The following is a 25,514-nucleotide window of genomic DNA, read 5'->3' as shown; positions in this document are numbered from 1 at the left end:
TGAAGGTGGACCCATAGGTTGATACCGAGGGTAGATAGTTGGTTTAATAGGCGCCATGGGGAAGTTACATTCCACCTGACACAGGTCCTTACAGGTCATGGTTGCTTCCGACAGTATCTATACCGTTTCGGGCATGCGGATTCTCCCGAATGCCCAGTGTGCAATGGTTTAGAGGAAACGGCGGAACACATTTTGTTCGTGTGCCCGCGTTTTCGCACAATGCGTGACCGCATGCTTGCCACATGCGGGGAGGACACAAACCCGGACAACTTGGTCCAGAGGATGTGTAGCGATGAGTTTGGCTGGAACGCTGTTTCAACGGCTATCACCCATATCGTCTGGGAGCTACAGAGGAGGTGGCGCGTGGACTCGGAAAATGGCTAGTCCAGATGCAGTACAAGAGGTGGTCCAGGGGTTCGGAGTCGGCTTCGTAGGTCATACCGGTGCCCTGCGGTCGAGATCGACCCTTACAGCGATTAAGTGGCCGCGGAGAGGAAGTCCCGGTAGTGGTGCTGTCGTGGCGTCGGTCTACTGGGTTGGATCCGAGCCCGCGGTTGGAAAGGGGTCGCCGGCAAGGGTCGGGGCAGGTGGGCTGTCAGCAACCTTCTGGTGCAGCTGATAGGGCCTGAAGGGTAGTGATACCCTTCCTTACGGGCAGGTCAGATCGGGTTGCACGTGGGTATCAATTCTTGATGTCTGCAAAGCAGTTGGGCGCGGGCGGGGTTGACCCTGCCCGCCTTCCGAGGACAAAGGGAGTGGCGAGGACCACTCGGGAAACTGGCTAAGCGCCAGCATGTGTTCGTTGCTGCAGGCTACGCAGCTAACCTTGAGCACAGAGAACAGACATTTAAGCTCGAACAAGAATACGTCGAAATCGTGTGTAAAGGATTTAAGTGTACCTCAACGCCACCAACGGGGACTGCCCCACACATAAAGTCGGTTTGACCCCACGATGGCAGTGTTCATCGTTAAAATACACTAGCCCACAAAGCGACACGAGCGCCAAACGGCCAAAAACGGCGAGCACTGAAAACAAATTTGACAACACAACAATGTAAGTGATGAGACGCTAGCGCCGCGCAACGGGAGCATAACCACATACTCTGATATGACCGTTACAAAGTTTTACACAAGGCAGAAAGCGAAGATAGACGTCTGTTCTCTGTGCCTTGAGGGTGCGATGTGCACTTGCCCCTCTCTGAAGCAATGCCTTCTTGGTGGTTCCGGAGAGACAAAGGGTTTGGCGACCATAGGAATGTGTTTTAGTGGGTCGAGGATAGAGTAGTCCTGACTTTTACTTTTGTTGTAGAAGACGGCCTAAACCCAACACTACCCTAACCTACCTGTTAGGGTGTCTGTTGAGCAGATTTTTCCCCCTATGGTTTAGAAGAAAAAAAAAAACATAAAAATATCATTTGCCCGCATTCAAAAGAAGAAATGTTGTTATAAAACATATAACAAAATTAGAGGGGTGTTATTTTTGTAACTCAAGTGAAAAATACTTGAAAAGTGCCTATTTTTTCTAGAAAACCATCAATATATTTTGAACGGATTGACGTAGCAACATTCTCAGCGCACGAAAATGTGCGTTTTTAAAGCTCTAAAATTGGTTCTTAGACAACTTTGATGAGAAATTTGAAACAAAAAAGATGTGGCTTTTTTAAGGGCTACAGTTGAATTATTTATTGCACTTTTGACGTTTTTAATTGCTCAAAAATCAATTATTTATGGAAACTTTTGATTTATTTATGCATTTTTTAATTTGCTTATGGGAATTTTGTTATTTATTACTGCTTACACCCCTGTTTCTTCACTAAGACTTTTGGAATTATTTATGAAGAATGATCACTTTGTTATGAGTCGTTTATATTTTAGCCTCTGGAAAGGGAGGTTTCCATACAAATGCAACAGAAAAACTGAAGATCAGTTTTTTTTTCACCAAAGGTTTACCTTTTGAGTAGCACTTTTATGCATTTCGTGATGGTGGGAGAATTGTCTTTCTTACAATTTTCACTAACAAAGTTTTGATCCAAAATTGTCAAAAAAAAAGCCTACACAACCATGATTCAAATGGACAATACAACGTTAGCCGGGTCAGCTAATATCAATATAATGAGCATCACCCTTTCACTTACCTTCTGGCTGACCACACCAATTGAGAAAATGTAATCATTCTCCACTGACTAGCCATTGCATAACTTGCTTATAGTTTCCGTGTAACCAGCCCAAAGGAAAGCAAACAAAACCCTCATCGGCCATCATCATCAATCTTTTCTGATAACTTAACAAAGTAGTGAAACGTTACAGGTAAAAATTATTGGCCGTTTTCAGCATATTGAGTGTCTACCCTGAACGGGGGTGATGTTGATCCCTTTACACGAAATTTGCTTGGATGACTCTGAACTAGCTCTTCAATGTTGATCACTTCAATGGAAACAATGGAAACGTGGCAAAGCATCGGTAACTATACACTGTACTGTACGACTTGAGAAGTTAATATGTAACTGAAATCTACAATAACCAACCACACTCCAGATGGTAGTACATACTCAGCTACAACCTTACACCAGAACGATGACGACAACCGCATCAACGACGGCCGCCGATGATGATTTTCTTCACGCGTCGTCACACTTCCACCCACCCACAACGCGACGACGATGACGACTGGCCGGGCAAGGTTGAGGAAATCATGCAAATGCACTACATCTGCATCAGAGCAGCAAACAAGACACCACCTGCTGCTGCTGCTGCTGCTGCTGCTGCTGCTTACTGCTCGGTGAAGGGAGTTCTTCCCGCGGACTCGGACCGTATAAATGAAACTCAAAGAATAATTAAATATTTCCCACGCTATTGCACTGCACGCCACCACCTGCCACACCGCTGTTGCCGTAGGTACTTGTTGGTAGGTTGCTCGCGTGAGCGCGTGCGGGGTTTCGGAAATTTATTTGATTGCTATTTGTTCGGTCGGTTCTTGGCGCCCACCATCATCACCGTCACCGTTCACCACCCACCCCACAATAATGCAATGGATGTGGTGATGTCGCGGTGCCAAGCTTTTCCTTATCTGCGTTCGCTCGCCTTCCCGCCCCCGAGGGGGTTTTGTTTTCTTCGTACAAGTACATGTTTAACAAGTAAATATGAAAATGCACACAATTTACAAAGGTTCTCTTCTCGTTTGCTGCTGTTGCTGCTGCTGTCTGATGCTTGCTACCACTTTATAACATTTTCGTTGCAGCAGTCGTTGCTGTTGTTGCTCGATGGGAATGGATTAACAATACATTAATTCTAAACTAATGTGATTGCTTTTTATGCTACTTTTAGGGAGAACAGAATTGCATAGCTGGCGGATCGTTGGGAACGATTGAATTACTTTAGCGATTTTTTTTCTTCGCATATGGATGATGAATTTATTGGGGTATCTTCTTTTAATACTCAAGGTACATTTTGAAAGTTTTTCTGAGAATGACCAGAAAAGCAGCGAGGTGGACCATCAACTTAAGCGAACTTCCTTCAAAAAAGAATTCAAATCAAATTGGCTGGAACACAATAGAGGAATTGCGGTGGGTGAGACTCGGCCGTCATCGAGGTTAAGGTACACCGGGGCAAGTTGAAACGGGTGGGGCAAGATGAAACGCGAAGTTTTGATATAGATTTCAAATGAATTTTAAAATGTATCCTTCGCTAAAAGTTTGCTTGAATCAAAAACTATATTCAATGGCGATCAAACTGTTTATCACCATTAGAAAACATCATGTTAACCCGCTGTTTCATCTTGCCCCACTCGTTTCAACTTGCCCCGGTGTACCTTACTCCAAATGACTCACTGAGTAATCAGCTCTTGGTCCGGGGTCTCCAATCAGCCTAGTTGTTAAGGCTATGAATCGCCAATCCGGAAACGGCGGGTTCGATTCCCGTTCCGGTCGGGACAATTTTCTCGACTCCCTGGGCATATTGTATAATTGTACTTGCCTCACGATATACAACCAAAGGTAACCCTTCAATCAATAACTATGGAAATGCTCTAAGAACACTAAGTTGAAGCGAGGCAGGCCAAGTTCCTGTGGGAACGTATGGCCATAAAGAAGAAGAAGAAGAAGAAGAGGAACTAGCTCCTGAGATAAAACAAAAATGTTACTATCACAGGGCTCAACCCTCTTGCAAATATAAATAATTTTCTAGGGTAAAAATTTACCTCATCATATGCGCTAATTCCCGTCACATCAGATGGAAAAAAGCCAATTTTTACAGTTATACTTACTTACTTTTGCCAAAGCCTCATTAGAAAGAAGCAAGAAGATGTAGACTATTGAAAACTGGCTTATATAGGGTATTGTACCATTTGGGCAGGTGAACCTATTTTGGGCACTTGCCGCTATAACTAAGTCAATTTCAAACCGATTGATTTGAATTTTTGTACAGCGTTAGATACTATACGTGCCTAACTCTGGAAATTTCAAATCAATCGGTTTGAAATTGGCTTAGTTATAGCGGCAAGTGCCCAAAATAGGTACACCTGCCCAAATGATACAAGACCCTAGCACTGGAAATTAACATTCTTTCTCGTTTTGTGTATGACGAAGGAAATCACACCAAAGCAGCAGCTAGCCGAAATGTCCAGATTCCAATTCACCAGATTCACTTAGTGAACTGACATTCAAGTCACGCTCAACAAAAGCTCTGGGAAACTTCAAAGCTGGAGTTTCAACACTGCAGAATGCAGCAAAAGCTGTTCAATGAATACAATCAATTACTAGTTTTTTCTACGTCGATAAAATGTAAACAAACTAGTTTTCTTCGTCCGAGAGAGGATGCAAGTCATTGTGAGCGCGAATTTTATGCAATCGAAACATCGTATGCACTTCGCAACTACTGGGAAAGATTTCTTCGTTGCACTTGTGATGGGGTATTATGATCCGGTGGGCAAAAATAATAACTAAAATATATTGGTTTATTCTTCACAAGCTAGGGTATGTGTGCCCCATCAGTAATCTCACGCTCCCCTGTTCATCCATTTTCGAAAACAAGCGATTACGGCTCCGATTGATTAACTTTCATCCAGCCAACGTACATTTTCCACCTTCGGAAAAGCACAAAAATGGTCATAACTTTTTTTGTTTTTCGATGGATGTTGATGCAATTTTCACAACTTCCCGAAAAACTCTTCTAGTTTGTGATGCCGAGGACATGAGTGCCTGGTCCACATGGTTCCGGAGTTATTCCGGATTGTGTTGGGCTACCAAAATTGGCCACATACTTTGCGCAACGTATATCTCAAGATCCAGATGAGGTAGAAGTATAGTGTCTTTGGCGAATTTGTTCAGCAGGTTAAGAATTAACTGGCAACGGCAACTTTAGTTCGCGATTCGGCCACTAGGCGGCGCCAGTGTCAAAAATGTTCAAACCCTCATATCTCAGAAACCTGATAAGATAGAATGATGCTGTCTTCGACAAAATACTTCAGCAAGCTCAGAACTATCTGATAGTAAAGTCTTTGGTTTGGGTTTTATCCGCTAGGTGGCGCATTTTGTCTGAAAAATTCAAACACGTATATCTCGATACTCTAATGAGGTACAAGCATGCCGTTTTCAGCAAAGTTGTTCAGCAGGCTAAGAACTATCTAGCAATTGCGTCTTTGGTTCGAGAATCATCCGCTAGGTGGCGCCAGGGTCAAACATCTTCAAACTTCTATATCTCAGAATCCTGATAAGATAGAATGATGCCGTCTTCAACAAAGTTCTTCAGCAAGCTAAAAACTGTATGATTGAGTCTTTGATTCGTGATTTATTCGCTAGGTTATTCGCCACACCGTCTTTGACCCCCTGCAGACAAATTTTGTCACCCCACAATATTGCTCCGTTTTTTCTTCCGGGAATTTCTACAGGAACTCTTCCGGGAATTTTTCCAGGAATTTCTCCAAAAATTTCTCTACGAATTCCGTTGGAAATGTCTCCGGGAATTCTTCCGGATTTTTTTTCCAGGATTTCCTCTAGGACCCACATCAGGAACTCCTGCGGAGATTCCTTCAGGAAATCCTTCGGTAATTTCCCCAGGAATTCTTCTGGGAATTTCTCCAGGAGTTCTCCTGGAATTCCTTCGGATTTCCGCAGCGAATTTTGCCAGGAATACCTCCATGAGTTCCTCTGGGAATCACTCCATGAATTGCTCCGGGATTTTCCTCAGGAATTCTTTCAAGAATTTCTCCAGGCTAGATTTCTCCGAGAATTTTTCTTGGAGTTCCTCCAGGAATATCTCCGGGAATGTCTCCGGGAATTCATACGGGAATTTCTTCAGGAAATCCGCCAGAAATTGCTTCGGAAATTTCTTCAAGAAATTGTCCAGGAAATCCTCCAGAAATTGTTCCAGGAATTCCTCCGGGAATTCCTACAGAAATTCCTCCGGAAATTTCTTCAGGAAAACTTCCGGTTTTTTTTTTCAAAAAAATTCACTGAGATTTTTTCCAGGAAGTCTTCCTTCAGGAAGCTTCCGTGATTTTTTTTTTCAGAAAACCCTCTGGGAATTTCTCTGGGAATTTCTCTAGGAATTCCTCCTTTGTTTTCTCCAGGAATTCCGCCGGGAATTTCTCCGGGAATTCCTTTGGGAATGTTTCTGGAAATTCTCCCTGGAATTTTTCCATAAATTCCACTTGAAATTTCTTCAGGGAATCCTTTCAAATTTTTTCCTGGAATTCCACTAGGAATTTCAATACGACTCCTTCCAGGAATTTCTCCGGGAATTCTTCTAAGACTCCCATCAGCAATTTCTCCAGGACTTTTTCCAGGATTATTTCCAGGAATTCTTTCGGGTATTTCTCCCGGAATTCTCCCGGGGATTCCTCCAGGAATTCCCTTCAGGGGATTTCTCCAGAGATTCTTCCTAGGAATTAACTTCAGGGAATCCCCCAGGAAGGAGGATTCCCTGAAGAATTTTCCAGAGGAATTGCTGGAGAAATTACCGGAGGAATGCCTCGAGAAATTTCCTAAGGAATTCTTGGAGGATTCTCAGAGGAATAGTTGGTGAAATTCCCAGAGGATTTCCTGAGAAAATCCCGGAGATATTTCAGAAGAGTGCCCGGAGGAATTCCTGAAAGAATTTCTGGGAGATTTCCAGAAGAAATTTCCAAAGCAATTCCTGGAGGAATTCCTGGAGCAATTCCCGGAGGAATTACAGGATAAATTCCCGGAGGTATTCGTAAAGGAAGTCCCAGAGGAATTCCGGGAGAAATTCTCGAGGGTTTTGTGGAAAAATATCCCGAAAGACTTTCTAAAGATATTCCTAAAGAAATTCTCAGAGATTTTTCTTGAATAAAAAAACGACTGTTTTCTTTAGAAAATTCTCGGATATATTCCTGGAGAAACTCCTGGAAAAATTCCCGGAGAAATTCCTAGAGGAATTCTTGGAGGTATTCCTATACAACATCCCGGAGGAATTCCTGAAGAAATTCCCGGAGGCGCTCATGGACGAATTCATGGGGAAATTCTCAGTGCAACTTCCGAAGAAAATCTTGGAAAAAAGTCCGGATGAATTCCTGGAAAAATTCCCAATAGAATTCCTGCAGAAATTGCCGAAGGAACTCCTGAAGGAGTTCCTGGTTGGAGTCCTAGGGGAAATTTCCGGAGGAAAATCCGGAGGAATCCCTGGAGGATTTCCTAGAAGATTTCCCGGAGGAACTTCTGGAGGATGTCCTAGAAGAATTTCCGGAAGAATTCCTGAAGAAATTACTGGAGGAAGTTCTTGAGGAATTACCAGTGGAATTCTTGGATAAATTCCCGGAAGAGTTCCTGTAGAAATTCCCGGAGACATTCTCGGAAGAAAAAACGAAGCAAAGGAAGCAATAAATTATTGCCTCTTGTACCATGTATTTTCTCCGAAATTCCTACATAGTCTCCCAGACAATTATCCATGGACTCACTCAAAAATGTTGTCAGAAATTCCTTCGAAGAATCTAAGGTTCGGTAGAATTCCTATCAAGATTTCTCCAAGGATTAAACTTTTCAACAATTCCTACAAAGTTCCCTTCAGGATTCCTTCCAGGGATTCCCTAAGAAAAACTCTGAAGATTCTTTCAAAAATTCTTTATGACATTCTTCTATGAATTCTATCCGAAATCGCTCATGGATTCCTTCAGAAATCACTCCAGGAATTCGGTCTTATAATTTACCAAGATTTTTTTTTCAGAAACTCCTCCATCGGTTTCTTCAGAAATGCTTCCATCGGTTCTTTGGGATATTTCCTTAAGGCTTCCTTCAGACATTCCCGCAAAAGTTTTTCCAGAAATTCTTTAAGGTAAATTTCCATGTGCTACTTTAGAATCTCCGTCAGGAATTGCTTTAGAAATTGTTCTAGAAATTCGTAAATAAAATTCTTCGAGAATTTGTTTAGGAATTCCTCCAGAGTTTTCTGCAGGGTTTGCTTCAAAAATTATTTCAGAAATTCTTCCAGTAATTTCGGAAGAAAAATTTCCAAAGATTCCATCTGATTCGTGCAGATATTTCTTAGAAAAGTCCACCAGTGACTTTTCATCCAGAAATACTGCAGGAATTCCTCCAGTGATTCTTACATTACTACATTCGGTGATTCCTGCAGGAACGCTTCGGAATTTCCTTAAGATATTCTTCTATGTTTTTTTTTTTCGGAAATCCCTTCGGCATTTCCTCTAAGAAAAACTTTAAGAATATTCCACGGATTCATTAAGGAAAAAATTCAGAAATATTTTCTAGTGATTTATACAGGCTTCCTTCGGAATTATTTCAAGAGTTTTTTTTTCTAGAGTCTTAAGAAATTCTTATTGGCGTGTATCTAGAAATTTCTACTGAAATATGACCACAGAACGCTCAAAACATATTTTCAGAAAATCCTCCAAGAATATTATCTAAGGATTTTAACAGGAATTTTCTTAACAATTCCTCAGTAAATCTTTCTTGTAGTGCCACCGAGGGTTTTTCGATGAGTTTCCGAGCAAGCAAGCACGGATACTTCTGAAATTTTAACATGGATTCTACTGAAAATTTCTTAAGAAATTCCATCGGGAATTTTTTTTTAGAAACTTCTGCTCGGTTTCCTCATGAGATTCCTTCAAAAACTTCTCCAAATATTTCATCAGAACGGTAAGGATTTCTTCAGGAATTTCAGCAATTGATTTCTGAAAAAGTCCTTTCATGATTATTTTTTCAGAGATTCCTCTAAACAATCGTTAAAAAGTCCTATAGAGATGTTTTCGGAAATTTTTTCATGCGCTTTCTAATAAATTCTTGAGAAATTCCTTGAGGAGTTTCCGCAGAAATTCTAGCAAGAACTATTTTTAGACATTGATACTGCGGTTCCGTCAGAAATTTGTCCCAGGATTCCTTCTGCATTCCGGAGAGTTCTGCAGGAATAGTTTCGGATATAGCTTCAGGGACTTTTCAAGAACTTTTCCCAGAAATTGCTCAAAAAAAAAATAAAAAAATGAAATTTAGAAAACTTTTGAAACAATTTACCAAGGATTTTTTAATGAAATCCCTGGATTGTCTAAAGGAGGCAGTTAAAAACGACTAGTGTTACATTCCTAGAAGGAGATTCCTAGAAGAAATTCTTGAAAACTTTCGGGAGGAATTCCCGGACAAAAACTTCTGATGCAATTTCTGAAGTTTTCTCTGTAGGTGTTCCTGGTTGAATGCCTAGAAGAATACCTATAGGATTTTTTTCAAGTTAACTCGGGATGAATGCCTGATGGAATACCTGTAGAAACATCTCTAGATATCCCCTGAATTGCAAGAAAAAAAAAATAAACATTAAAAGTTTCTGGAAGAACTCTGGAAAAAACATTTCAATGAAAAATTACTTGAAGAATATCTTGAGGGATTCTTGGAGGATATTCCGAAGGAATCCTTGGAAGACCTCCTAGAGATACCTCTGGAAGAATTTCTAGTACATACAACTTCTGAAAGGGATCAGTACACGAAAATCCCTGAAGCACTGGAGAAATTTCCGGAGAAAATCTGGTAGAAGCAGAAATGAAAATCCTTGAAGAATTCTTTAGAAAATCACTGAAGAAATTTCTAAAACAATGTATTTTTGAAATATTCTTTAAAATAATACCTGGTAGGCCTGAAGAACTCTCTGCAGGTATTTAAAAAAAAGTTTTGAAAAATTCCTTGATAATTACTAACGAATACATTCTGGAAAAATTTCAGCAGGAATTGCTGAAATAATATTTGGAGAAATTTCTGAAGCATTACCGGGTAAATTTTCAAGAAAGTGTATTCTAAATAATCTCTGGAGGAGTTTCTCAATTTCTAACTAAAGCAAACCCCAAGAGGAACATTCGAATGAATCACTGATTTTTTTTTCGAATATCCAAGAAAAAAATCTCTAGATTTGTTTTTTTTTTTTTGAGGAAATTTATAGAGGAGTTCCTGGAGCAATTACAAGAAGAATGTCTTGAGAAACTCCCAAAAGAATTTTTCGAGAAATCCCAAAGAAAAATTTAGGGAGTAAAACTGAATGTACTCCTGGAGGAGTTCTTTCAGAAATGCTCGAAAAACAAATCAAGAAGGAATGCACGCAAGAATGTCTATAGCAATCCTTGAAGAAATTTCCTCAAGAGTTCCTGAAGGAATCCCAGGAGAAATTTCTGAATAAATCTCTGCATGAATCCCAAAGCCATACCTGAACAGAAATCTTTGGAGGCATTCTGCTTAAATTGAAAAAGAAATTTCTTCAGGAATTCCTTCAAAAATTTCTCCAAAGATTCCTTTAAAATTCTTTCGAAGGTTCTTGCCAAAATTTTCATTAGTTTTTTTATGAATGAAACTACAGAAACCCCCTCCATATTTTTTTTTATTTTTTTCTAGAAATTTCAATTTTTTCAATAGTGATTTGAGAAAACCATTCTTGGTCTTCTCAGTTGTTCCTCCATGGATTCCTATAAAAAAATCTATGTATTTCTTTCGTTATTCTTCCTTAAGAAGGTCTTCTACTGGAAAATATTCAACAGAATTTATTCAAAAAATTATCCGGCGACTTTTAAAAAATCATACTTTTTGGAATTCCTTCATAAGTTCTTCCAGGAATCCATTTTTGAAATCTTCCTTAGACTTTTTAGGAAACTTCTTGAATTTTTTTTAATTTCTTTGCAAGATTCCTTTACAAAACTCCTAAAATCTTCCAGTGATTTCTTTGCAGTTTCCACCAGGGATTACTGCGGAAACTAATCCAGAAATTCTTCCAGAAATTTCTCCAGGAACACTTTTAGAAAATCTTTCATGGATTGCTTCCGAAATTGCTGCATGAATACTTTTCGAAAATCCTCTAGTTATTACTTTGAGAATATCTACGCCGAATTCCTCCAGAAAATATCCCAGGCATTCTTTATAAAAATTTTACATGGATTGCTTCAGAAATTGCTACAGAGTTATTTTCTGAAATTCCTCTGAAAGTCCTTCTGAGACTCCCATCAAAAATTCTCCAAGCATTCGTTTAGTAAACATTCCGTGAAATTCTACATGCTTTCTTTCTGAAAGACCTCCTGGGGTTCTCCATAGAAATCTTTCACGAAATCCTTTGGAAATTCCACCAGAGATTCCTCACAAAAAATGGAAATTCCATTTTTTTTTTTAGAAATTGGTACATTTTTTTTCCCGCGAAACTATTAGAAAATCTTCAAGTATTGCTTCTAAAATTCCTTTACAAACTACTTCAAAAAAATCTTTGTTCAATGTTTCAATGATTGTTTTAGAGAATCTTCCAGGAATTTCTATAGAATGGCACTCGTCAAGGTAATCTAGGAAGCCATTGATAGTTTCTGACTTCAAAATAAAGCTGGAGATCCCCCAAACTGAAGCTCGTTTGGAAGAAGCACTTCAACAAGCCCTGAGCGAATCCATGGGACTAGGAACTTCCTCACACATTCTCATAAATAGGAATTCTTCCGGAAGTTTCTTCAGAGATAACACCAGAAGTTTTTTTTTTTGTGGGCTCTTTCTGGAGAACATTTAGAAATTCCTCAAGAAGTTCCATCAGGATTGCTCCAGGAGTTCTTTCGGTGATTCTTTCAGGAGTTCCTTTATGGGTATCTTCTGAGTTCATTCAGAGATGATGCCCCTAGGAGTTTCTTCAAATAGAAATTTTTTCAGAGGTACCTCGAAAAATTCCTTCAGAAACTCCTTCAGAAATTCCTTCAGTGATTCCTTGAGGGATCACAAAATCTTCCAGGAATTTAAAGCATTTTCTCCAGGAGACATTCAAGGGTTACTCCAGAGATTCATTCGAGAAAGTCATCAGGAATTCCTGTATAAACTCCTTCAAAGAATAAGGAATTCCTTCAAGAATTCCTCCAGGTGTTTCTTCACGGTTTCTTTCAGGGATCTCTCCAGGTATTTTATCGGAAATTCCTCCAAGGCTCCGTGATTATTCTAGGGGTTCTTTTAGTAAGGAATACCTTCTGGAATACCTAAAGGAATTTGCTCAGAGATTTAGTTCAGTGATTTTTCTTGATATTTCTCACGGGTTTCCTTCAGAAATTTCTTCAAAGGTTCCTTCGTGAATTTCTTCATGGATTCCACCAGATATTTCTCCAAAGATTCCCCCAGATTTTTTTTTTTCAAAATTCCCCCAATAAATCCTCGAGAGATAGAACTCCTCTAAAAACATCCAGAAGTATTTCTCCATAAAGTATTTCTCTATAAATCCAGAAAGGATTCGTCCAGGAATTGCGTCAAGGATTTCTCCAAAAATTTCTTTTAATTTTTTTCAGGAAATAATTGCAGAAATTTCTTCCAAGATTTCTTTACGAATTCCTTCAGGAATTCCCTCAGAAATTTCTCTAAGAGTTCCTTCAAAGCTTGAAGATTCTACCAAGAATTGTTTCAGGAGCTTACCACATAATGCCTCCCGAAATTCCTTTAGAAATGTCTCCAGAAATTCCTGGGATCTCTCCTAGAATTCCCTCAATGATGCCTCCAGAAATTCCTTTAGAAATTCATCCAGGAATTTTTCCAAGGCTCAGTGATTCTATAAGGAGCTCGTTGAGTAAGGAATACATTCTGGAATTTCTCAAGGTATTTATTCGGTAATTTTTTCTAGGATTTCGTTATGGGACACCTCTAGATATTTCTCAAAGGATTCTTCCTGGAATTTCTTTAGAGGTTCCTCCAGGAATTTATTCAAGGTTTCCTTATAAGGATTTCTTCAAGAATTCAACCAGGAATAATTTCAAAGGTTTCTCAAATAAATCCTCGAGGGATTTCTCCAGACATACTGTCAAGGATTCCTCCAGAAATGCTTTCAAAAATTCCTCCAATACATCCTTGAGGGATTGATCCATACATTTCTTAAGAGATACATAAAATTCTTGAAGGATTTCTCCAAGAATTTCTTCTAGAATATCTCGAGAATTTTTTCAATGATTTCTTCAGGAATTCCCTCGGAGATTGCTCTAGGAATTTCTCTAAGAATCATTTCAGGTTTTTTCTGGAATTTATTCAAGAATTCCTGGAGAAATCCTAGAAACATTTCCTCCAGGTTTTCCTTCAGCCATTTCTCCAGAAGTTTCTTAAAGGATTCTTCCAAGAACTTCGTCAGGAACTCATCAAAAAAAGCCTCCTGGAATTCCTTTATAGATTTCTCCAGGAATTCATTCTGGGATTTCTCCAGGAAATCCTCCAGGATTCAATTATTCTTCTAAAAGTTCCTCCAGTAAGGAATACTTTCTGGAATTTCATAAGAAATTTCTTCAGAGATTTCTCAAGGATTTCGTTCAGGGATTTCGTCAGTTGTTTCTCAAGGTATTCCTCCAGAATTAACTTCAAAGGTTCCGATATCTTCAAGGATTCCTCCAGGAATTTCTTCAAGAATTCATCCATCAATGCCAGAGGGATTCTCCTGAAATTCCTTCAAGGATACCTTTGGGAATTTCTTCAAGGATTGCTCCAGAAAATCCTCCATGGATTGCTCCAGCAATTCCTCCCAGGATTTCTCCAGGGATTCCTACAGGAATTCTTCCAAGACTTTCTACATGACATTTTTCAGAGATTCCTGCAGATGCTTCCTTAGGGATTCTTCCCAGATCTTCATCAGGAACTAATCCAACAATACCTCCAGGAATCCCTTAATGAACTTCTTCAGGAATCCTTCCAGGGATCTTTATAGGAATTTCTCCAGGGTTCAATTATTCTTCTAGAAGTACCTCCAGTAAGGAGTACTTCAGAAATTTCACAAGGAATTTCGTTCAGGAATCTTTTCAAAAATTCCTTCATTCCAGTCCTGAAGGAACTTCTTTAAGGATTCCTTGATGAATTCCTTCAAGATCCATTCAAGAATTTCTTCAAGAATTTGTGCAAGAGTTTCCTCAAGTATCTCTATAGGAATTCCTCGGAGGATTTCTTCAGGAATTGCATCAGAAATTCCGCCAGAGATTTCTTTCGAAATTTCTCCAGGAATACCTCAGGGATTCCTCCTGAAATTGCTCCAGGAATTCCTTCAGGATTTCCTCCTAAGTTCCATGCATCTTTTGGGAGTTCTTCCTCCGGAGACTTAGCCAAGAGTCCATTCGTAGATTCCTACCATTGTTCCTTTAGAAATTTCTTCAAGAGTTCCTCCAATAAAGCGTCGAGAGGTTTTTCAATAATTTACTACAAGGATTCCTCCAGAAATTTCTTCACGATATCCTCCATGAATCCTGGAGGGATAACTCCAGGAAATGTCACAAGGATTTATCAAGGAATTTCTTCAAGGGTTCCTCCAGCAGTTTCTCCAAGGATTTCTCCAGGAATTTCTTCAAGGATTACTCCAGGGAATTTCTTCAGGGATTTCTCCAGGGATTCCTTCAAGAACTCTCCTAGGAATTACTCCAAGCATTGCTCCAGTAATTCTAACAAGGATTTCTCCAGGAATATCTTCAAGGATTGCTTCAGGATTTTTTTCAAGGATTCCTCCAGGAATTCCTACAAGGATTTCTCCAGGAATTTCTTTTATGATTGATTCAGGAATTCCTCCAATATTATCTCTAGTAATTTCTTCAAGCATTGCTGCAGGATTTCTTCCAAGAATTTCTCCAGGAGTTCCTCCAAGGATTTCTCCAGAAATATCTCCAAGGATTGCTGCAGGAATTCCTCCAAGAATCTCTCCAGGAATTCCTCCAAGGATTTCTCCAGAAATATCTCCAAGGATTGCTTCAGGAATTCATCCAGAAAGATCTCCGAACGAATTTCCCGAGAGAACTCCAGACGCAGTACCTGCAATAATATCTAACGGAATTCCTAGAGGAACTCCGGACGGAATGACTGGAGGAGCTCCGAACGGAATTCCCGGAGGAATTCCAGACGGAATTTCTGAAGGAACTTTGGGATGAATTACTGATGGAACTCCCGACATAGTACCAACAGTATCTCCCTACGGAATTTCTGAGAAGAATTACTAGTGGAAAATTGGACGGGATTCCTGGAGGAGCTCCGAATGGGTTTGTCGAGAGAACTCCAGACGGAATATACCTGCAATAATTTCTGACGGAATTGCTGGAGGAACTCCGGACGGAAAAGCTGGAGGAACTCCAAGAATTACTACTGGAACTCCGTACAGAGTATAGTATCTCCGGACGGAATTACTAGTAAAAAATCCGGACGGAATTCCTGGATGAACATCGAATGGGTTTGCCGAGAGAACTCCAGACGCGATTCCTGCAATCATTTCTGTAAGAATTCCTGGAGGAACTCCGGGTGGAATAGCTGGAGGAACCCCGGATGGAATTCTTGAAGGAACTCCACGCGGAATTCCTGAAAGAACTTTGGGACGAAATACTAATGGATCTCCGCACAGCATACCCGCAGTAACTCCGAACGGAATCTTGAAGGAATTCCGAACAGATTTCCCGAGAGAACTCCAGACGAAATACTTGCAATAACTTCTGCCGGAATTCCTGGAGGTACTCCAGACGGAATAACTGGAGAAGCTCCAGATGGAATTCCTGGAAGAACTCCAGGTGGAATTCCTGAAGGAACTTTAGAAAGAATTACTAATAGAACTCCGGACAGAATTCCTAAAGGAACTCCGAACGGGTTTCCCGAGAGAACTCCAGACGAAATACCTGCAATAATTTCTGACGGAATTCCTGGAAGAGCTCCGGACGTAATAACTGGAGGAGCTCCGGATGGAATTCCTGGAGGAACTCCAGACGGAATTCCTGAAGGAACTTCAGGAGGAATTACTAATGGAACTTCGGACAGAATTCTTGAGGGAACTCCGAACGGGTTTCCCGAGAGAACTCCTGACGGAATACTTGCAATGATTTCTGAATGAATTCCTGAAGAAACTTCGGACGGAATAACTGGAGGAACTCCGGACGGAATAGCTGGAGGAACCCCGGATGGAATTCCTGTAGGAACTATAGAAAAAATACTAATGGAACTCCGGACAGATTACCAGCAGTAACTCCGGACGGAATTACTGGGAGAAATTAACAATGGAAATCCTGACAGAATTCCTGAAGGAGTTCCGAAGGGATTTTCAGAGAGAACTCCAGACATAATACTTGCAATAATTTCTGATGGAATTCCTGAAGGAACTCCGGACGGAATAGCTGGAAGAACTCCGGATGGAATTCCTGGAGGAACTCCAGACGGAAGTCGTGAAATAACTTTGGAAGGAAATACTAATGAAACTCTGGACACAATACCCGTAGTAATTTCGGACGGAATTTCTGGAGGAACTCCAGACGGAATAGCTGGAAGAACTCCGGATGGAATTCCCGGAGGAACTTCAGGAGGAATTACTAATGGAACTCCGGACAGAATTCCTGAAGGAACACCGAACGGGTTTCCCGATAGAACTTCTGACGAAATACTTGCAATAATTTCTGACGGAATTCTTGGAGGAACTCCGGACTGAATTCCCAGAGGATCTCCAGACGGAATTCCTGAAGGAACTTTGGGAGGAATTACCAATTGAACTCCGGACAGAGTACTCGCAGTATTTCCGGACGGAATTACTGAGAAGAATTACTAGTTGAAATCCGGATGGAATTTTTGGAGGAACTCCGAATGGGTTTCCCGAGAAAACTCCTGACGGAATACCTGCAATAATTTGTGACGGAATTCCTGGAGGAGCTCCGGATGGAATAGCTGGAGGAACCCCGGATGGATTTCCTGAAGGAGCTTTGGGAGAAATTACTAATGGAACTCCGGACAGAATACCTCCAGTAACTCCGGACAGAATTATTGGGAGGAATTACCAATGAAAAACCTGACAAAATTCCTAAAGGAACTCCGAACGGGTTTCCCGAGAGAACTCCAGACGGAATATTTGCAATAATTTCTGACGGAATTCCTGGAGGAACTCCGGACGAAATTACCAGAGAAAATCCAGACGGAATTCCTGAAGGAACTTTGCGAGGAACTACTAATGGAACTCCGGACATAATACCTAATTTCCCGAGAGAACTCCAGACGAAACTCCTGGCGGAACTCTGTTCCGTATACCTGCAGTAACTCCGGATGGAATTCTTGAAGGAACTTTAAGTCATGACTGTGTATATATATTGTTTAACTAGTTGGCTTCGGGTCACTGCATTTTCTAATTCCTCACTGAACGCCATTGTAGCAGACTCATTTCATATTCAAATAGTGGCATCTTGAAGTAGGTTTACTTGAGCTATGATGTCAAATTTGGTTAAATCAAGCCTACCAATAAATTCATCATACATCAACATTTTTCGGTTATACATTTGTACCAACTAGTACTGTATTGTTCAGCAAGCGCAAACCTGTTTGTTTTTTCACTGTCCTATCGTCAAATCATTAACAGAAAATCTTTGGGTTTCACTTTTTCTAATACCTATGAATCTCACTATTCTAAACGAAAAAAAACTTCAAGGAATCGCTCATTCCTTCTTCCTATCTACACGTTCGACACGGAATATTGCAATAAAAAAAACAAAGCATCGAAATACCTTCAAATTATACATACACTGTGCAGTCAGTTCCGCCATCGCATCGGGGGCCCTCGCTACTCCTCTCCCAAAATTTGTACGCTCCGAACCGGTTTTTTGCTGTAGCTCGGCGTGGGTGATGTCGTCTGCGGCCGTGGAACCGAACCGGCCGGAATCAAGTTGGCAGGCAGGAAGCCAGGACCTCCGGCACCGCCTGCACCACCACCGACTCCAGCGTGCGCACCCGCATCCGGCTGGATGGCCAGCATCAGCATCCGGTACAGCAGCTCCTCCCGGACGTTCGGTGGAAGCAGTTCCGGCTGGAAGGTGTCCGCCGTACCGGAAGAACCCTGGTAGTCGGGCTCCGGAAGCCGCGGGATGTACTGCCGCCTTCGTTGACCGTAGGCGGGTTGAGACTCTTGGACGGGTTGTTGGTAGTCGTTGGAGGGTTGATCGCGTGCGCCCGAGTACTGGCGATTGCCGTTCGATGGACTGTAGAGGGGGTTCTGGTAGCGAGGGTCGAAGTAGCCGGCACCCGTAGGGGGAGCGTTGTAGAACGGTGGACGAGGGATTTGTGCTGGGAAGCCACCAGCGCCGGAATATTGACCAGGGATGAAGGGCGGTGCGTAGGAAGGACCACCGAAGTATGGGTTAGAATAGCCACCGAAACGGAATGCTTGCTGGTGCTGAACCTGCTGGTGTCTGTAGATGAGGATTTGAAGAATTCGTTCGAAGTCGCGGGTCGTTAGAGGTCGGTCGGGGAAGTCGTAGTACGGGCTGACGGGGGATTGATACGGATTGCGATACGGGTTGTAGGAATATGGAACTGGGTAAGATTGCTGCGGATAGCTATGACCGTTGGGTACACTGCTGACGGGTGCTTCCTGTTGGGTTTGTGGGTACGGGGCCGGAGGAGGACCTTGGGGCCGTCGCTGTTGACGATACGCAACGTTGTTGATTTCGTCTTCAGCTGGGTAGTTCTCCGGAGCGATTGGAGCTCCTCGACCGGGTATTTGCGTCGGTTCCCGTAGATATTGCTGCTGTTGATCTGGAATCGGGAAGGCTCGAGCTTGCGGTGGTATTCCAAGCGGCACGCGATACCGTTCCGGACGATCTTGAGCCGGAACAAACCGGTATCCTTCTCGAGGTCGGAATTCTATCGGTCTTTGCCGGTATACTCTTCGTTCATCTTCGGCAGCTTCCGCGACTTCGCGGTTCGAATTTGCTGGGATTTGTACGACCGAGACTGGCATATCGGTAACGTAACTGGTTTCCGAAGACGGCTCTGTTGCCGGTTCGTACATTACGGGAGCCGGCTCCTGCTTGCGAGGAGGTTTGGCGTACACCCGTTCCGTCGTGGTGGAAGGTCTTTCACTGGTGATCAAATTCTGGATTTGTGCTGCCCTTTGGCGAGCTGCCAGCACCGCAGCTGGAATTCTGGGAGCTGGTGTGGTCGAGTAAATTGGCCGCAATCCGGGTGGCGTTGCGGAAAATAGATTGGCAATCTCTTCGCCTGCGGACTGACCGTAGACGACTTGCTGTTGGGCTTCGTATTGCTCTTCTGACTCCTGAGGCAGCTGTCTCCTCAGGAAGTTGCCTCTCACAGGCTTCTTCTCCGGTTCCTTCTGCCTTAGCGGTGAAGCCTTAGGGTAGATCTTCGATATGTGTTCACTTTCCAGCTTTTCAGGTCTCGCCAGCTGTTCAATGGTCTTCGCACTAAGTGGCAATGGAGTTGGTCGTATTATCAGCAACGGTTTTGCAGTATGAACCGAAGTGCTCTGGCTGGATGCCGTAGTAGGTTCGTACGAAGTAGTCGTATCCGCTGCTTTCGACGACGGCCTCTCTGTTGTTGAAGTCATGTGCGGTCGCTTCCGTGGAATTGTTTGGATCACACTCGTTCGCTGCGGAGCAGATGTACTCGAATGGTACAAGGCAGGCCTTCTGGTAGTTGGTGCTCCAATATGACTCCGGTTAAACCTCGGTGGAATGTGGACGACATCCTCCGTTACTTGTGGAGGCTCCGCCGATTTAATCCCAGTATTGTTATGAGCATTGTAAGACACCCTCTGAATCTCTCCATTCTCATCAATGTACCCGTAAGTTCCCTTGACATTCCCCAGCACATCCCGACTCTCAATCTTAAACGTTCCGTCTTCCGCTTCGTACCCCACCGTATACGACCCGTCGGTATTGATCTTCCGAATTTGCTTGATAATCTCCAACTTTTTCGGATCCTTTGTTTCCGCTTCGGTCAGATCGGATTTCTCGCTGACAGTCGATTCGTCGTCCAAGCTGCTGCTGGGTATCATGTCCGCCGTGATGGTGGTCTGAGTCGATTCCAGCATGGCGTCCGTCGTTGTGATTGTGATGGCTGTCACTGATCCCGGTTCGAGCCCGGTACCTGCCGCTAGCATCAGGAAGATGATCAACCGGGTTGATATCTGCGGATGAGAGGAATCGGAAAAGGATTACAAGCAGAAGAGTTGCAAAATTTTCACGTAATAGAGTTTGATCTTTAGCAAATTCATACAAACTAAACTTATCGGCAAAAAAACACAAAATTAAAATTTTTAGCGTTGGTAATGTTACGATTTTGAACAACAACAGAACACCAAATTTTTCTGAGGATTCCTTCTCAAGATTTATCTGAAACTTCCTGCTGAAATTTCTTCCTCTTGGGATTCCTCCAGGAGTCCCCTCTGGGGTTTCCACCTAGAATGCCATCAGAAATCCTTTAAGGAGTTTCTCGGAAATCCCTCCAGGAGTTCCACGAGAATCCCACCAGAAATTCTTCGAGGATCTCTCCAGAAGTTCCTCGGCAATTTCTCCAAGAGCTTTGCGGGAATCTCTCCTGGAGTTTCCCGGGAATCTTTCATGGGGTTCCTCAGGAATCGCTCCTGGGGTTCCTAGGGAATATCCCGTAGAACTCCTGGAGAAATTCCCGAGGAAATCCTGAAGGAATTTGCGGACAAGTCCAGGAGGAATTCTCGGGGAGCTCCTGAAGAAATTCCTGGGGAACTCTTGGAGAAATTTTCGGGGAGCTCATGGGAGAATCCCCGGGGATTTTCTGGAGGAATTTCTGATAAAACCCCTGGGGAACTCCTGGAGGTATTCCCGGACAACAGTTGAAGGATATCCCGGGGAACTTGTGGAAGAATTTCCGAAGAACTCCTGCAGAAAATCGCTGAGGACTCCTGTAGGAACAGGAGGAACAGGATAAATTGTAGAAGAACTCTCCGATTAATTCCGGGGATTTCCTGAGGAACTCCTGGAGGGATTCCGGATAACTTTTGGAGGGACTCCCGAAGAACTCCTGAAGGAATTCCTGGGGAACTCCTGAAAGCATTACTTGGCTATAATTGAAGGATTTTGCGGAGAACTTCAGGAGAAATTCCCGAAGAACTTCTGGTGAATTTCCCGGGAAACTATTGTTGGAATTCCCAGGAAACTTCGGAGTTCTCCAGCAGAAGCCCTGGAAAACTATCCGAACAACTATTGCAGGAATTCCTCAAGAGCTTCTGGAGGAATACCTGGGTTAGTCCTGAAGGAATTCCCGGGGAACTCCTGGTGGTCTCCTACAGAATTCTGGAAGGAATTTCTGGGGAAAGGAAAATAGTAAAAACCCCTCTCTTGCCGCCTTTTCTGTGCACGGGCCTGTCTGGAGGAATTTCCCGATGAATCCTTAAAGGATTTAAAAGAAAATCTCAGTTGGAATTTCTTTAAGAAACTTTGAAGGAATTTTCGAAGGAATATTTGAAAGTTTTCATAAAGGAACTTCTGGAAGAATTCCTAAAATAGTTTTTAATAAAGTTTAGGATAGATTTCTGAAGGAGGTGCAGAATTTTCTAAAGGAATCCATTTTGAAATTACAGAGCAAATCTGTGGAAGTTTTTCTAAAGGAATCCTTGAAAACATTTTTTTTATTTGTATAAACGAAATTTTTAGACGTAGGCTAGTTCTTCTCGGGACCCACGCTTATCCTCCCTTCCGAAGAAGAACTCACATGGGATTCGATCCTGGATTCTCGGCATGATAGTCACGTGCTTTAGCCATCACGCCAGATCCACCTTGAGGACGTTTCAGGAGGATATTCTAGAGCAATTTCTGATGAAATCCGTGTCTGAGGCATTACATGGGAGGTTTTTTTTTATAATCCACGGAATAATTCCTGTAGAAGCTCCGTGTTCCTTTTTTTGAATAAGAAATTTTAAAAGATTTTTTCAAAGAGAAACATTTTTTTAAGAAATCCCTGGCAAATTTCTGAAAAAAAGAAGATTTTCTAATAAAATTCTGAAACTTCGGGAGGAATCCTGAGACTTATTTCTGAAGAATTTCCAGGAATGCAGCTTGAAGCCCTCTTTGCGGAAATTTCTTAATAAATCTTTGGATGATTTTTCTAAAGGAGTGAAGAGGGAAATTCCTGAAGAAAATTCTAGAGGAATGTCAGAACCTGAAGACTCTCTAGAATAATTTCTTGAAGAATTACTGCAATAAATAAAAAAAAACCACAGAAGTTTTTTGCAGTGTCTCTGAAGGAAATAGAGGATTTTTTAACGAAACGTCCGAGGAGTTTTTGGCACATTTTGAATCTGAGGAAATTCATGGGGAAGTTTGTTAAGCTACCCATTTCTGAAAAGAATGTCTGCAGGGATTTTCTGAGCGAATCCATGGAAAAAATACAAAGGAAGATGTTCAAAGGGAAACCTTCCGATAAATTTCTAAAGCAATCTCTAATGGAGTTTCTACAGAAAACTCTCGAAGAATTTATGAAGCAATCGATAGCAGAGCTTCCGAAACAAACTCTTAAAAATGTCTGATAAGACTTCTAAAGCAATTTCTCAAGGAATCTCCGGAGCAAATTTTGAAGAAATCCATGAAACCTTTTCCCAATGTATTTTTAAACGATTCTTTGACAGAAGCAGAGGAGGAATTCCAGAAATGCAACAGCAAGATGCATTTCTATAGAAATCCTTTGATCAATCTCTGAGGAAATTCCAGGAAAACTTCCTGAAAACTACTTTTGCAGGAAGTTCTAAACAACAAACAGATAGATATTTCTGAAGGAATCTTAACAAGAACTTCTGATTGAATCCCTGTAGGAAATTCTTGAAGAAATTCGTAAGGAAGCTTCTGAAGCATATTATGCAAGGTTTTCTAAATTAATTCTATGGGAAGTTTCGCGAAGAATCAATAGTGGAATGTCTGAAGGAATCTCAAGAAAGTATTTCTATTTCAATATGTGAAAGGATTACAGGGAGAATTTTGAGATTCTCGAAGAAATTTCGAAATTATTTCTCAAAAGTTTTCTTAAGAGAACCCTGGAGAAATTTCTGGAGAAAAATCAACATTATATAGAGATTTTTTTTCCAGGAAGGAGACATTTTTTTTCAAATGATTAAGAAAAAAAAAACAATTTAATCCAGGATTTCTTTTTCGAAAAATTCCTCAATAGAACTTTCCTAGGAATTTCATCAAGGATTTCCAGATGAGCTTCTCCAGGTATTTTTCAGGATATTTTTCAAAATTTCTTCCTGGAATTCCTTCAAGAATTTCCCTGGGATTTCTTTAGATATTTCTCTAGAGATTCATTCAAGAGTACTTCCGAAGATTTCAACAGGCATTCTACCGGCGATTTCATCAAAAATTCCATGAATTCCTTTAGAATTTTATTTTCTATGATTTTTTATAGAAATTTTCCATGATTGTTTTAGAATCTTTTCAAAATTCCTGGAAGAAATTGTGGAACATTTTTGGAACGATTCCTGGGCATAAAATCCTGAAACAATTTCTGAAGTTATATCTGAAGAAATTCTTGGATGAATGTCTGGAAGAACACTTGAAAAACTCCTGAACCATCCTCGTGCATTTTTTATCTAAACCGTGTACTGCGTCAGAGAGCTATTCCAAACGTTTTGTATTGGGATGGCTAAGATTCTTCCTTAGTTCCTAGAAAAAAATCATGAATAATTTCTGAAGGAATTTTCATGAGAAAGTTTGCTTTAGAAATGTCTGAAGGAATCTCTTAACAGTGTTGTGAAAATAACGGAAGTATTTTTTTGCAGAAATTTCTGAAAGAAATCCCGCCGAAAATTTAAATATAAATTCTAGAGGAATTCTTTAGAGAAGTAATTTCTTGAAAAAATATTTTGTAAGGGATCTTCGAAAGAATACCTGGAAGCACTGTAAAACCCTTTGCAAGTATTTATAGAATAATTTCTTTAAAAATATGTCGAAAATGTCGATCAATAAATTATGTTGTTATTTCTGCATGAATTTCATAGAGATTTGTTGTAAAAATTCCTAAAGCATCACCGGAAAAAATGTCGGAAAGAATCTCTGCAGAAATGCCTGTACTAATCCTTAGCAATCCCTGGAGGTATACTTGGAGGTACTTCCAGAAGAATATCTTAAAAGTTTTCTGGATTTATTTCTGAATAAATACCTCAGAGAATCCCTGAATACGGCACGGTAAAGGCTGGGTATGCTGCGCAATTCAGATCCCATTGTGATCCACTAGCCTCTGCCCAGCAACTCCTATCCCTACCTCCACGCGGTACCGGCCGGAAACTATGAGCAACCTTAGGGAAGATCGGGTAACCAACCCCGGTGGGACCTTTGGTCGTAGGCTGACAGGGAAGGGGGGATTTGCTTCGGCAAACCTGAGCGTCTGTTCTCCAGGAGGAGCGGCTCACAACAGCGTCTGATCCCCATGTTAGGGGCGGCTGATCTACGTCCGAGTGCCGGGGAAGGACTCTAAGCTCAACTGTGCACTATGGTCCTCCGGAAAGTAGGGGGTTGGTGTCAGGCCCTACGAGCCAGCCGTAAAAACCCATTGTAACGGAAAATCAGCAACAGAATAATACGAACCGAGACCAACGGCAACGACCCCAGCGAACAAAAAGGACTTGCGATTGGAAACTCGGTACGTGGAACTGCCGATCTCTCAACTTCATTGGGAGCACCCGCATACTCGCCGATCTACAGAAGGACCGCGGGTTCGGCATCGTAGCGCTGCAGGAGGTGTGTTGGACAGGATCCATGGTGCGAACGTTTAGAGGTAATCATACCATCTACCAGAGCTGCGGCAACACACGCGAGCTGGGAACAGCTTTCATCGTGATGGGTGATATGCAGAGGCGCGTGATCGGTTGGTGGCCGATCGACGAAAGAATGTGCAGGTTGAGGATCAAGGGCCGATTCTTCAACTTCAGCATAATAAACGTGCACAGCCCACACTCCGGAAGTACTGATGATGACAAGGACGCATTTTACGCGCAGCTCGAACGCGAGTACGACCGCTGCCCAAGCCACGACGTCAAGATCATCATAGGAGATTTGAACGCTCAGGTAGGCCAGGAGGAGGAATTCAGACCGACGATTGGTAAGTTTAGCGCCCACCAGCAAACGAACGAAAACGGCCTACGACTCATTGATTTCGCCGCCTCCAAAAATATGGCCATACGTAGCACCTTTTTCCAACACAGCCTTCCTTATCGTTACACCTGGAGATCACCACAGCAGACGGAATCTCAAATCGACCACGTTCTGATTGACGGACGGCACTTCTCCGACATTATCGACGTCAGGACCTATCGTGGCGCCAATATCGACT

General features: G+C 41.9%; 1 protein-coding gene across 1 annotated transcript in view; it reads right to left on the bottom strand.

The window, feature by feature from the left end:
- Positions 1 to 10,358: 10,358 nt before the first annotated feature.
- LOC109432939 (uncharacterized) overlaps positions 10,359 to 25,514 on the bottom strand; it is a 36,217-nt gene continuing 21,061 nt past the window's right edge. Inside the window, exon 2 of the mRNA XM_062845162.1 lies at positions 10,359 to 20,343. Coding sequence (XP_062701146.1) covers positions 17,980 to 20,343 — 2,364 coding nt within the window. The 3' untranslated portion in view covers positions 10,359 to 17,979. The remainder of the gene's footprint in view (positions 20,344 to 25,514) is intronic.

The sequence above is a fragment of the Aedes albopictus genome, chromosome 1 (assembly GCF_035046485.1).
Source record: "Aedes albopictus strain Foshan chromosome 1, AalbF5, whole genome shotgun sequence".
In the NCBI taxonomy this organism is placed as follows: Eukaryota; Metazoa; Arthropoda; class Insecta; order Diptera; family Culicidae; genus Aedes; species Aedes albopictus.
Note: the sequence above shows the minus strand (reverse complement) of the source record. Positions and strands in the feature narration are given on the sequence as shown.